General features: G+C 38.0%; 1 protein-coding gene across 2 annotated transcripts in view; it reads right to left on the bottom strand.

The window, feature by feature from the left end:
- LOC136269288 (uncharacterized) overlaps nt 1-13,272 on the bottom strand; it is a 28,046-nt gene extending 14,774 nt beyond the window's left edge. For both annotated transcript variants that reach the window (XM_066064824.1, XM_066064823.1), the window contains exons 1-2: nt 12,957-13,272; nt 8,117-8,181 (exon numbers count right to left, since the gene is read on the bottom strand). In XM_066064824.1, the coding sequence (XP_065920896.1) occupies nt 8,117-8,181; nt 12,957-13,224 (333 nt within the window). In that variant the 5' untranslated portion in view covers nt 13,225-13,272. The remainder of the gene's footprint in view (nt 1-8,116; nt 8,182-12,956) is intronic.
- Nucleotides 13,273-13,306: the final 34 nt, after the last annotated feature.

Raw genomic sequence — 13,306 nt, 5'->3', positions numbered from 1 at the left:
GTAGCTGAACTCTTTACAGGATGGTTTCTTTGTAGCTAATGTTGCTACAGGTGACTTGCTTCTAGCTGATCTCTCTACAGGATGGTTTCTTTGTAGCTGAACTCGCTACAGGGTGATTTTTTCTAGCTGAACTCTCTCTAGGGTGATCACTTCACAGCTGAACCCTCTACAAGGTGGCTTCTTCTATCTGATCTCTCTACAGTGTGATGTTTTTGTAGCTGAACTCTTTACAGGATGGTTTCTTTGTAGCTAATGTTGCTACAGGTGACTTGCTTCTAGCTGATCTCTCTACAGGATGGTTTCTTTGTAGCTGAACTCGCTACAGGGTGATTTTTTCTAGCTGAACTCTCTCTAGGGTGATCACTTCACAGCTGAACCCTCTACAAGGTGGCTTCTTCTATCTGATCTCTCTACAGTGTGATGTTTTTGTAGCTGAACTCTTTACAGGATGGTTTCTTTGTAGCTAATGTTGCTACAGGTGACTTGCTTCTAGCTGATCTCTCTACAGGATGGTTTCTTTGTAGCTGAACTCGCTACAGGGTGATTTTTTCTAGCTGAACTCTCTCTAGGGTGATCACTTCACAGCTGAACCCTCTACAAGGTGGCTTCTTCTATCTGATCTCTCTACAGTGTGATTTGTTTGTAGCTGAACTCTCTACAAGGTGACATTTTCTAGCTGAGCTCTCTCTTGTTTCTAACTGATCTCTCTACAGAGTAACTTGTTAGTAAAGCTAAAGTCTTTACATGGTGGAATTTGGTTGTTAAACTCTCTGCATGAAGACTTGTTTGTAGCAGAACTTCTACAGAGTGAATTGTTTGTAGCAGAACTTCTACAGAGTGAATTGTTTGTAGCTGAACTCTCTACAGGGTGCATGACTTGTTTATAGCTGAATTCTCTTCAGTGTGACTTGTAATGTTCTGAATCACTACAGCAATATATTTGTAGCTGAACTCTCTATAGGTGACTTGCTTCTTGCTGAACTGTCTATAAGATTAACTGTTTGAAGCTGAACTCCCTACAGAATAACTTGTAATGTAAAAGAATTCTATAGTGGCGTAAATAAATTTGCTGAATGTTTTATTAAGGTGACTGTTCTATTAGAGTATCTCGCATTTGCCACATGGAGTTGGCTTTCAAATCGTAACTCAGTGGTTTGTAATCCGATTCTTCTGTACTACTGCAAGGACTTTTTATGAAGATTATTCCAGCTATACACTGATTTTCAGCTCATTGCTCTAAGCAGTTTTCCTAGTAGGTATAAAAACGAATACTTTTATATTCATAAAAATCGATCATGTAATTGTGACACAGGTTGGGTTTTGTGTCATATCTCCATGGTCTTTATCTTGATTCCTTTCAAACCACCAAAAAGCACTCCTACGATGGTTACTCCATCTACATAGCAATTTTCAACTCATTCCATGAAGCGGTTTACCCTGTAGGCGTGACAACAAATCGATCTTGTTTTACGCAAATAATTGGTCATAACTCCTGAACCATTCATCAGATGTGCACCAAATGTGATGCTAGGATTCGCCTTTGGACTCCCTTTCTGTGTGCCACATTTCAAGGCGATTGGAGTATGCGTTCGCGTTTTATAGCAATTTTTGCAAGTGCAAAAACACGAAGAAGAAAAAATGAAGAAGAAAAAAAGAAGAAAACAATCAAAACTTTGGCAGCTCGTATCTCGGAAATGGTTGGAGCGATTTCCTTCAAATTTGGTATGTAGACTCCCCTGGCTGGCGGGCAACTCTAGAAAATTTGGTTCCAATCAGATAAGGGATCACTGAGACACAAAAGTGTGAAAATGACGTTTTTTTTCTTCCTGTTAATATACCCACGGTGTGACGTGCCGGCTTCTTGGGCCGCACGACATACTATTGTGTGTCTTGATTATATTTTATTTTTATCTCCAGAGTGTCATAGAATGAGCTATTATTAATGATTTAATTTTACGTAATGGGTGTACATTATACAGAAGAACTTTGTATAAATGTTATTATTATTCAGTGACCCAAATAACAAGACAGAGATGGAGTTGTCTTCTCTGGATAGTTCGTCATGAACCAAATACGACAGACTGAGATAGTGTCTTCTCTGGATACCTCGTTGCGAACCAGATATGACAACATCTGCATTAAAAATGGAATATACATGTATAGTTGCACAAATGATCTGTTCACTACAGAAAACAGAGCAAAACAATCACATCCCTTAATGATATACAGTACTACCGTACTGTATGATATTATGTAGCTGAAAATTGCTTGGCTGCAAAATATGGAGCATAGCAACCACAGCCTTAAACTACATATCTAGCTGCACTAATAATAATTGGTTTCATTGCAGAAAACAAAACACAGCTACCACATCCTCATACAAGACTGCATTCATAAGTTACAAACATTTTATTAAGGTCCTGTAGTTTATTTTCCATGTCACCATATATATATATCAATCTTTCTGTTGTTACCACTTTGTATACTTCTGAAGCTCTGAGCTTCTACACTGAAACTTTGGTTGACCATTCCTTTGGTTATGTAGATAAAGGAATTGTATAAAAAATGGAATTTAAAATCCTGTGGATCTGGTCACACATTATTACTTGTTACTATGCAAAGACAGAGCAAATTTATACATAATTTCATTTGATGTCTGGAGGCTAAATGAGGCTATAGAAACCTTCAACAAGGTTACTAACTAGTTAGTAACTGGCAGTCTAGCTCGTGGATGTTTACTACATTGATTAAACGAAAATCAGCAGAGCCCAAAACGAAATAGCCTCACTATTAATTAACTTACTTTTTAGTCATGGTGTGGTGCTGACAATGTCAACTTGAAGGGATGGCGAATCTCAATAATAGCAGCCACAGCCTACGTCGTGTGTCCACAGCCAGACAAAATGGGCATGTGACTGGTTTCCTGACAATGGTTTGGTAAATAGCTGTGTGTCTGCGTGTTGGTATTATTTGTCCAACACCCACGTGAGCAAACAAGCTTTCAGCTCCAGAAACCTTCATTCAATGAATAAAGGCTGTTTACATACTGTATTAAAGTTTAACTTTCTGTTTTTATTGTGCTTACTTGAAGATGGTCTGACTGATAACTGAAACCAGGTGAAACAGCTAGTCTACGTGCTGTAGCGTATAACAACTAAAAAACAATTAACGCAACAGGCTTTAAAAGCTACCAGGAATGACATATCTTTCAAAGGGGCGGCCGCCGTATCCCCTTTGTATGCGAACAAAAATGAACAGCCTGTAAAAAAGTATGAGGCTTCATATAGAGAATTTCCGTATGAAAACACAATAGACAAACTATAAAACAGTTAAGAAGACACTTTTGTATGTAATTTGTGGTCATAAGTGCTTTGCTTGAGTTACGCTTCTTTAGCAACACATAACAATGCAATTGATGAATTATGAAATATTGGTGAATTATGAATTATAATGTACTGCAAGTATTGTTACAAAACAAGGTTGAGAAGCAACCCCTCAGATAAGCGGGAGTTTGTAAAAGTCGGAATAAGGAATAGTGGAATAACTCGCATCACAACGAACGAGCATTTATATGGCTTATGCAATGTTAGGGTGATTGTACTGTTACAGCTGTGAACTCATCCGTCGTAGATATCCTTGCAATGTTAGGGCGATTGCGTGTACTGTTACAGTTGTGAACTACACTGCTTCGTCGCTCATAGCCGTCCTAGCGAAGTGATTACTATATGCTCTTACTACTACTACTGTATGTAGCTAAGTATCATTGCGCTAGCACAGCTAGAATATGCAGTAGTTAGCTATTAGTTTCGTTTTAAGTCTTCATCCTTCCAGTGGAGGGATGAAACGAAATGGCTGCCACACCCCCTTTTGCTTGCGACATTGGTACCATACTATACATACAATAGTAGCTAGTAAGAGCTATAATCAAATGTAATTTTGCACTTCGTAAGCGGGTACTGTATGTTAAGTATGGTACCAACGTCATGAGCAAAGGGGGCGTGGCAGTCGTTTTGTTTCATCCCTCCACTGGAAGGATGAAGACTCGAAAACGAACGAATAGCTAACTACTGTATATTCTAGCTTAGCTACATACAGTAGTAGTAAGAGCGTATAGTAATCATTTCGCTAGGACATCTATGAGTGACGAAGCAGTGTAGTTCACAGCTGTAACAGTACACGCAATCACCCTAGATTGTAAGGATATCTACGAGGGATGAGTTCACAGCTGTAACAGTACAATCACCCTAACATTGCATAAGCCATATAAATGCCCATTCGTTGTGATGCGAGTTATTCCGTTATTCCGTTATTCCTTATTCCGCCTTTTACAAACTCCCCAGATAAGCTACTCACATGAACCTTGAGTCTCTAAACAGTATACGTAGAAACCTTGTTGTCTTGTTCTGACGATAGGATGTGACTAAATCATGGAATGGACTGGAAAATGGACTTGCATGGACTGGCTTATATAAGTATAAAAATGGATTTTCTAGTGGGGCTGGCACAAATATCAAAATTTACCTTTGAACATTAGGTAATAAAATGTTCGAACATTCAAAACTTTAGTGTTAGCAATATGAGTTACAGGTTTTCTTGCCTTTATGCACATCCTTCTTTCTTTCTAATCCTATTTAATAAGTTTGTAAGCATTTGGCAAATGCATAGAAGTGGTACAGAATGACACAATTGATCGTTGCAAATGGGTGTGTCCGGTATACTGCAATCTTGCATAGGCAAGCACCAACTAATGGCTAAAAAGATATTTTACATGCATTATCTATCACTTTATAAAGTGTTTTAAGGCTACAACTACAGTAACAAGCTAAACTGCGATTGTTTAAAAGTGAGTGTGACAAATGAAGATTGATCACGAAGAGACAAACATTGATTGTGCAAGATGAATAAGCAGCTGCAATATAGATAACAACGGTTGTTTGAAATTCTTTTGTAGGATATGAGTGCATTACAAAGCTTTGAAGAAGATTCTTATAATTCGAAGTTTACTTAACCTTCAAACCCACGAAACATTTGAAGCTTCTTCCCAGCCCCATTTTCTAGTGTAGTTCACAGTATAGTATCTCAAAAACAATACCAAGCAAAACAAATGTTTTGTAGAAACCCTCGAACATGATTTATAAAGCAAGATTGAGCTACCATTAAGCCTGCAGCTTTAGCGATAAATGAACTTGCACTATTAGTGTCGTATACAAAATCATCCTATAAACAACATAAGGCCACTCCAATTGGTATACCGGTTTCTGGTCCCTCGCCCATCTCTAGATTAGTCATTATTGCTATTATTACAATTTTGCTGCTTGTTACGCATGTTCATACTCTACTTAATGTCTATCCTATTTAGTGGCATATGTTGTATTGGTTCCTGGTATGTTACTGTAAGTGACAACCTTAGTAGAAGGCTTTTTAGTTTTTAAAGTTTGTTTTTAGAAGCCATTTAGTTTGCATTTCGTGAATGTGTCAGCATTTGTACATAGGTTTTACTTAGTTGTGTATAAATAATTCATGCTAGTGCACGTATTATATTCAAGTAACACTTTCACACCTCAGATCAAAGGAACCACCAGGGCTACAACTGGGCAGTGATTATATAGATGTTGTGGCCGAAATTGATTGTGGGAATCGATTAATATTCATGTGATTAGGATGCATGACTCCGATTTTGCCATGAAACCACTCAGATGGAGAGTGTTTTGTTATCCTCACCATCCTACAAGTTGAAAAATGTTGGGCTAAGGTGAGAACTAGTGCTATAGCTTATTCACCAATCATTCCCCTACGTTTTGAATACGGACATACCCCCATAACAAAATTACCACTCTGCACGGAGTAACCACTCTACAAGCAAGCTTACCTATCTAGGACTTTAGTAAACTCCATACTTTTTCTATAAACGACTCAATAGCACAGATTAAATCATTAAACTCACGTAAGCAAAATTCTCCATGATATCTCTAGGATATGTCCATTCATCATAACTGAATGTAACCAGAACGTACTAGCTGATGACCCACAATTGAAAATTTTAGGTATGCATATATAATACATCCAGTGGTTGCATTCATATTGGCTTGGGTGATTGATCGCCCTGCACAGGCTATCATCTTGATAAGTGTTACATATTAGCTGTAACATGAGGCATTTGGCCTTTGCCTGATATGTATGCCCTCTGCCCTTGGGCATACATATCAGGCAAAGCCCTCATGCCCGTGTTACAACTATTACATGTAGCTGTATCCAGTAGAGTTGTAATATAGTGGTTTTAACAGTATAATAATAATAATGACAAAATTTGCCTTCCCGCATGCCCCTTTCATAGTGAACAGGACCAGAAACCGGTATACCAATTGGAGTGACCTAACATAAATTCTATTTTAGCAGCCAGCCTTTGCCAGCCAATGAACTATGGTATGACCTCAAAGTCTGCCCATTATTGTCCGTCACTGGTTAAATTGAGAGCAATTACCATATTTACTTGGTTAAACACTGCACCTTCAATAGTAGCTGTACTTGAGTGGTGTCACAATTGATTTTGAAAGTAAGGGCTTCAACATTGTTTTCAAGCATTGAGTGGTGGTCAAATTCAAATAGTTGCTGCATTGATTTTATGAACTAAGGTTAAAATGTTGCAGTATTTAATAATGCATTAACCTAAATACAATCCAAGTAACAGTATAAGTCTTGAAGCTTGTATCTTGACTTGTTTAGTAGTAACGCAAAGAGTGTACTTTTAATTAAGGACAAAAAGAAACACCATTCATAAGCGCAGAGCTTAACATTGGCTAAAGCCAGCTTCAAGATGGTGCTCAGAAGTTAACTCACTGTCAACAAAAGTAACTAGTAATATCAATTTACAGTATGTACCGCTCAAATGCAACATTGTCTCGCAAGAATGCGAGTGGTTAAAATACTTTCTAATTAAAGAGCGTGGCACCCATTTCGCTCTTGAGTATTCATCCCAAACAAAATGGGTTGCATACTCGCAAGCGAAACGGGTGCCATACCCCCTTTATTTAGTGAGTTTATTAACTGCTCACACTCTCGCTAGATGATGTTGCATTTGAGCTGTACTGACTTTTGTACGATGTCCAAGCAAAATTGTCAGAAACTCAGCTGCCTTGTCTTTTTCTAGTTGTGTCTTGCTTCTACACGTACATAGTTTCATGTTAGCCATGTTTAGCCTATCGACACTTGATTCGGCAAAAGTATATAAGTTACATAATTAGTTCACATATTAGAATAGTGTTGTGCTGCCTTCTGTAATGGCTGTAGCAAGGATTGTAGGCAACGTGTACATAGTGTACTATGGTAGAAGGTGATTTCTCATAGTCAGAAGACAAGTTGTTATTTCATTACAATACAAAGGTATTACAGTAACACGTCACTTTTTTACAGTAATGCATTACATTTTACAGCATCAAATTACAAAAGTAAACTGCAGCAAAAGTAAAGGCTTGTTACATACTATTGTCCATGAAAAGTAAGAATACTTCTACTACGTAATGGATAAATTAGCTCATGTGTAAGTGTATTTCTTTCATGAGACACACCCACTTACATCGGGATTGTGTTTCTGTTTGTAGAACCTTGCCCATTTATCAATGGGTGCACACGAATCCATGCCTGTTGCTGTCTGTAAGCTTACATGGAACCACGTAAACACCAATTTAGTACAAGTTCGATTTTGCTACACCACACCCATGAATGTGTGAAGCCATGATATCCACAAAGCCACACTTGGCCTGAACTCAGCAACTGCTCTAGGTATGAAAATAATATTGAAAATTTTTAATTTGGCGGTTTGGTGTTTATTATCAAATTTGTTGTTATATTCCCTAATCAAAATTAAAATTCCTAATTTTTCCTTGTGCTCCTATGCAATGCCTGCTTTTGATTGCATTATTAGTATTTCAGCTGACTAGTATCACATCCATTCCATACTGTGGTGTTTGTGTGGGAGTGGCTGGGCATGAGACTAGATACTTACAACACGAACACTATCGTATCATTGTACTAAAACAAGCTGAGAGTGAACGTTGTGAATGGCTAGGTTTCCAGCAAACAACCACAAACTAGCAACTTCACAAGATGCACAACTTACCAGAGGATAAAGCTTTACTGGTTGTTCATCAATGACATGTTCAACTGTTTCTATCTGTGACACAGCTGTAGGAAGATAAACAAACATTATTCAAAAGCTACATTTAGTCATTTTGAGATTGGTTGACCATGGAAATCAAATGCACAAAATCACATTCCTAAAAGTAGCAAAATAAAAATTGGCAGCATTCGGTTTAAACAGCTAAGTATGTTTGTGCCATCTACGTATGACAGTAAGTTTAAATGGGTATTTCCATGCATGTGACATTTTGTATGTACATGTATATTTTGTGGACAACCAACCACAAATCAGCTATACCAAAAATATGCATGGTAAGGACTAACAACTCACATTCACATGACCCAAATCATGATCAATATATGCATATGTTGCTACATGTTGTATACGCATGTGTCACAAGTATATGACAATTTAACTACTAAGTGAGAATTTGGACTGTGATGTCAACTTTACAATAATCCTCCTTTGTTGCCTTCATTAAAAGTATGTTAAACTTTGGGATATATGTTTAATAAAGAGGGATACGTTCAGAGAAGTGTTAGTAAATGGGATAAGTGTGGGTCAGTGTTACTGACCAATCTGACTAACTAACCCAGATATGACCAGGATCTGATCTGATTTTAAAACAGAGGTCTGTACCAAGAGCTATGCAGCATAGATAATTTGCAGTGTAATTTTTAGATGCAACAGCATGTTGTATGCAAGACCCTATACCTCTGTTAGCTAGTGAGAGACTATATGTGACTGGATCTGCAAGAACCCCACATGTTAGTGCATTTTTCGAATTCCATTTTATTACATTTTCTTTATCTCGATAGCCAAAGAAATTGGTCAACCCGAAGTTTCAGCAATGAACTTTTGAAGTTAGTGGCAACAACAGCAAAATCAATTTGTACAGTGACAATACGGAAATAAACTACATGAAATAGTAATAACTTATGAATGTAGTCCTATACATTACCCCAGTGGGTTCTCCACGAACAGGCAAATCCAATGCTGGGTAAGTTTTGTCTTCCAAACTCTTCCTACAACCAGGGCGAAGGCAAAAACGTGATAACGAACTGCTGGTCCAATGTGGGGCAGACTCTTCCATCTCCTTGGGATTACTGACACGAACCAAAGATTTCAAACTCCTCTTCCTTTGAGGAACATGCTTTTGCCATTATCATCTTCCTTCATTGTGAAAACAAGTGCTCAAAAAATTATAGAATTTCATAAATATTTCACCCGTTGTGTTTATTGTATTCTAATGTAAAACTAGGTTTACACTAACATGTGGGATTCTTGCATATCCAGCCACATACACTACAGCAATTAGCCTTGCATTTATAGCATAGATTTAAAGGGTACAATACCATGCAAAGCTGTAAAACAAGGCTACTCCCATGAAAGTAAAAAGTAACTGGCAACCAAAATAGATAATATCTGAGAATGAATGTTAATACAACTGACTATAATAAACAAATTTTTAATATTGGATCCTTATCAATGACTTGTGTTGTACTTTTAGTTTTGCTAAATTCTTCTTTTTAAGTCTATTCGGCTTGTAATCTGGGCACCCTTTTCAATAATCAGTGTACAGAAACAAAGCAGCCAAATTACTAGCCAATTAGAGCTTAAAGGGATTATCCTAAGTAATCACGGTTAAAATAATACCCTAACACTAAACTGTGATGCCAAGCTTACCGTGAAAACAACCTTTTAGTACAGAAGCGCACACACCTTTTATATACTTGCAAGTACAAGGAAAAATTAGGGGTATAAAGTTCCATTAGGGATCAAAAAAAAAGTGAAACAAGGGAGGTCGCATACACCTGAAGATATACTAGTGGACATTTAATCCCTACTTCAGTTTATACCCACATGTGGTTGAATTAAGCATTAAATGTCCATTAACATTTCAGGCAAGCCAGTGAACACTAACACTTTAGTAGCTTATAGGTAAAAGATCGGGAAAGCCCAGGACTTCACTGGGGCATGCAAAATCTCTCAAGTAAAATGGCTAGGATGTCTCTCTGATCTCCGCATTTTGATTGGCTGCACCTGAGAGATGGCTATGCCCATCAGCATTATGGTTATTCTTCAAGCAGTATTACTGCACCCCTTCATCCTGGGATGCTAGGTTGGCTATTAAACACAGAACATTGGAGTTTAAAATGGGTGGGTGGGGTAGGTGGGCAATCGTAGGATTACTTGCTGAACACTCAAATCACTGTAACCACTGAACACTAGGTGCCAATACCAGTTGCTGAATGGCAAGTGCTACAGCTCATTGTTATGTGATAGTGCTATCCCATGGCATGCAGAGAGGTAGTGTAATGCTTCATTAGCGCATTCCAGATGGGACCCGTTTGCACATGTCTGCCTATGCTCTTCCATGGTGCCTGTTGTTAACTTAAATTTACAAAGGTAAATTAGTATCTAGTATATCTTCAGGTGTAGGTGACCCCTCCCTTGTTTCACTACTTTTCATTTCTTTGATCCCTAATTTCTTAATTTTTCATTGTACTTGTTTACCTTTTTGCAACATTATTATGACTTTGCATGCTGCAATAGAAGACACCGGGCTTATCCAAACACGTGCCCCAACTATCACTTACTGAAATAGCAAAGTGACCAATACACTTTGTTTGAGCCCATTACACAGCGTTACACATGAAGAAAACTATGAGAAGGACCTCTGCAATCAATCCAGTCACAACAGAATACTTAGACGATTCTTGTTAAAAATATAGGGAAGACATCATACAAATCAACACCTTGCACTGTCAGCAAAGATAAAATGGGAAACCTTTCTGTCTAAGTTTTATGCTGGAAGAATGAATAGCAACTACGTTAAAGTACTGCTTTAAGTGGATCAAATCTGAGTCCCATCCAGATTCAGTTGCAACCCTGATTGGGACAATCAGATCCAACGTTTGATAATGTACATCAAAAAGTGATTTCAATTGCCACTGGATCATGGAGAGCCACAATTTGTGAAAGGGTCATATTATTTATAATTAGGCCACTCCAAATCATACCTTAGTTTCTGGTCACTCCCTAGCCAACAAAAGGATGCGGGCGGGCGGGCGGATGATCAGGACTTCAGGACTATCATAGACTCTTACATATACACCAGTAATACTGTAATGTTATCGGGCCTCGAATGTTATTAATTTTGCTCAATTTACCCATTTCATATTGAGTTTACAACCAAGCTTAACCAACATTCTTATAGCATAAGTAGTTAATTATGCTTCTGCAAAGTGCACCAGGAAAATTGTTGATGGCTAGCTACACTGCTGAGCACAACAATGTGTATAGCTAACACTAAGGAAAGGTCTGCTCATGTAGCTACTTTTGCTTTACAAATGAAATGTTTCATTAGCTATGTCAGGAAATTATTATTTATTAGCTAGCTAATAATAATCCAAAACTATATTAACACATCAGAAACTCTTTCAAATGTGAAGTCTTAGTCAACTATATATGCATGTGTTTCCAGCCTTCTATACAGTAAACCTTCAGTATAGTAGCTGTCAAAGTTTTGAGTTGAGTTGTTGAGTGCTCCAGGCTAGTGTTTTTCAGTGATCATGTGGGAAAGCTAAGTTAATGTTTTAACTAAGGGATGCCATACACTTGTTAATTTAGGACCATACTTGCAATTATTTAATCATGAAAAAGTTGAAGTTTGAGCTCACCAAATGTTACCAGATTTCTAGTCAGTATATCAGTGATCAGTGATAAGGAAGTCCAAGTTTAGATCCACTAGAAGAGTTACTAGATTAATCATTAGAGGACCACATCTGAATTGTTAGGAAAGTCTAAGCTATGGTATATCTGAGAATTATAAATGATTGGAATGGACTCCCATATGACTCAGTTAATGTTCATTCAACCAATTTGTTTAAGACACACCTAGATAGATTTTATTATGATTACCAGTATGATATTGTATAGTTATTTTTGTAGTAGTTTGATTGTTTAGATCAGGTTTTTACAGGCTTTGCCTCCTTACCTGTACCCCCAATAATAATAATAATAATCATTAGGCTAGTGATCAATGCTACATACATACTGTACTGAAGTTACTTACTGGCAACAGAAGCATTACTAATAGCTATATAGCTAATCAAGGACAAGTCAAAAACGTTATAGTAGTATCTGTCTATTCTAGTATTAAAGTTAAGGGTAGTGTGACTGCTCTATTAGAGTATCTCGATCTTTTGCAGTGTTTAAAAATCACTGTCCTTGGTCACGTACACTTAAGCGCCTGTAATATTAATAATAGTCCTCATAAACTGGGGTTCCAGTTTTCCATGCGGGCGGATGACCAGAAACTAAGGTTTGACTTGGTGTGGCCTTACGCAGTGGCTATTCGTCTGGCAGTCATGTGAATAAAATAAAACTTAGACAAAAAAAAGGGTCCTGAAACGGAAATAAAAAAGCCTTGACCAGGATTCGAACCAGGTACCTCGAGCTTCGTCCTAACCACTGTACCGTGGCTCCCAGCTACTCACCTCCTTTAGCTTCTATCGTACATACGTCATTCAAGAAGAAACCTATATAAGAATACCTAGTGAAGAAGAAACCAAAGCTGAACCCGACCCTAACCCTAACCTAACGTTACGCGTTCGCCTGTTACGCACAATGATGACTTTCATTGTCTGCATGAAGGTAAGTTTTTGGGTGAGTTCGAGGCGAGCTAGGGTTGGAGCGAGCGTCCTTCATACAACTAGTGTGCTTGATATTTGAGCTATGAGTGATACTGCAGCGCAAAAAAAGTGGTGTCCGGCTGCCAGCCACTGCGTTATAATTATTAGTCACAGAAACTCACCGAACGCATTTTCAAATAGAATCAAAGCTGCATTAGGTCCTATACACTTGTATTCTTCTTCTATTACTTCACCACCATTGTTTCTCTTTTTCTGGAAGTGAGATATGACCTTGTAGTAATTCGGCTTCGAGTAGCTGGCGTTATTTGGAATGCCATCAGCGAGGTAAAGCATGGAAGGTGCTCCCTCTTTACTTCTTGGTACAACAAGCTTGTTCAAGGCCCCGTTGACACTTATTGTAGCTTCGTTCGTTGTCTCATTCGCAGCCATATTGCGAAGGGGAACCACCCTTGAATTCCGGGAAAATGCTCTCTTTGTGTCGCTTAAGTTTAAGTTCACAAAAATTTACGAA

The sequence above is a fragment of the Dysidea avara genome, chromosome 10 (assembly GCF_963678975.1).
Source record: "Dysidea avara chromosome 10, odDysAvar1.4, whole genome shotgun sequence".
Classification (NCBI taxonomy): Eukaryota; Metazoa; Porifera; class Demospongiae; order Dictyoceratida; family Dysideidae; genus Dysidea; species Dysidea avara.
This window is presented reverse-complemented; position numbering and strand designations above follow the sequence as displayed.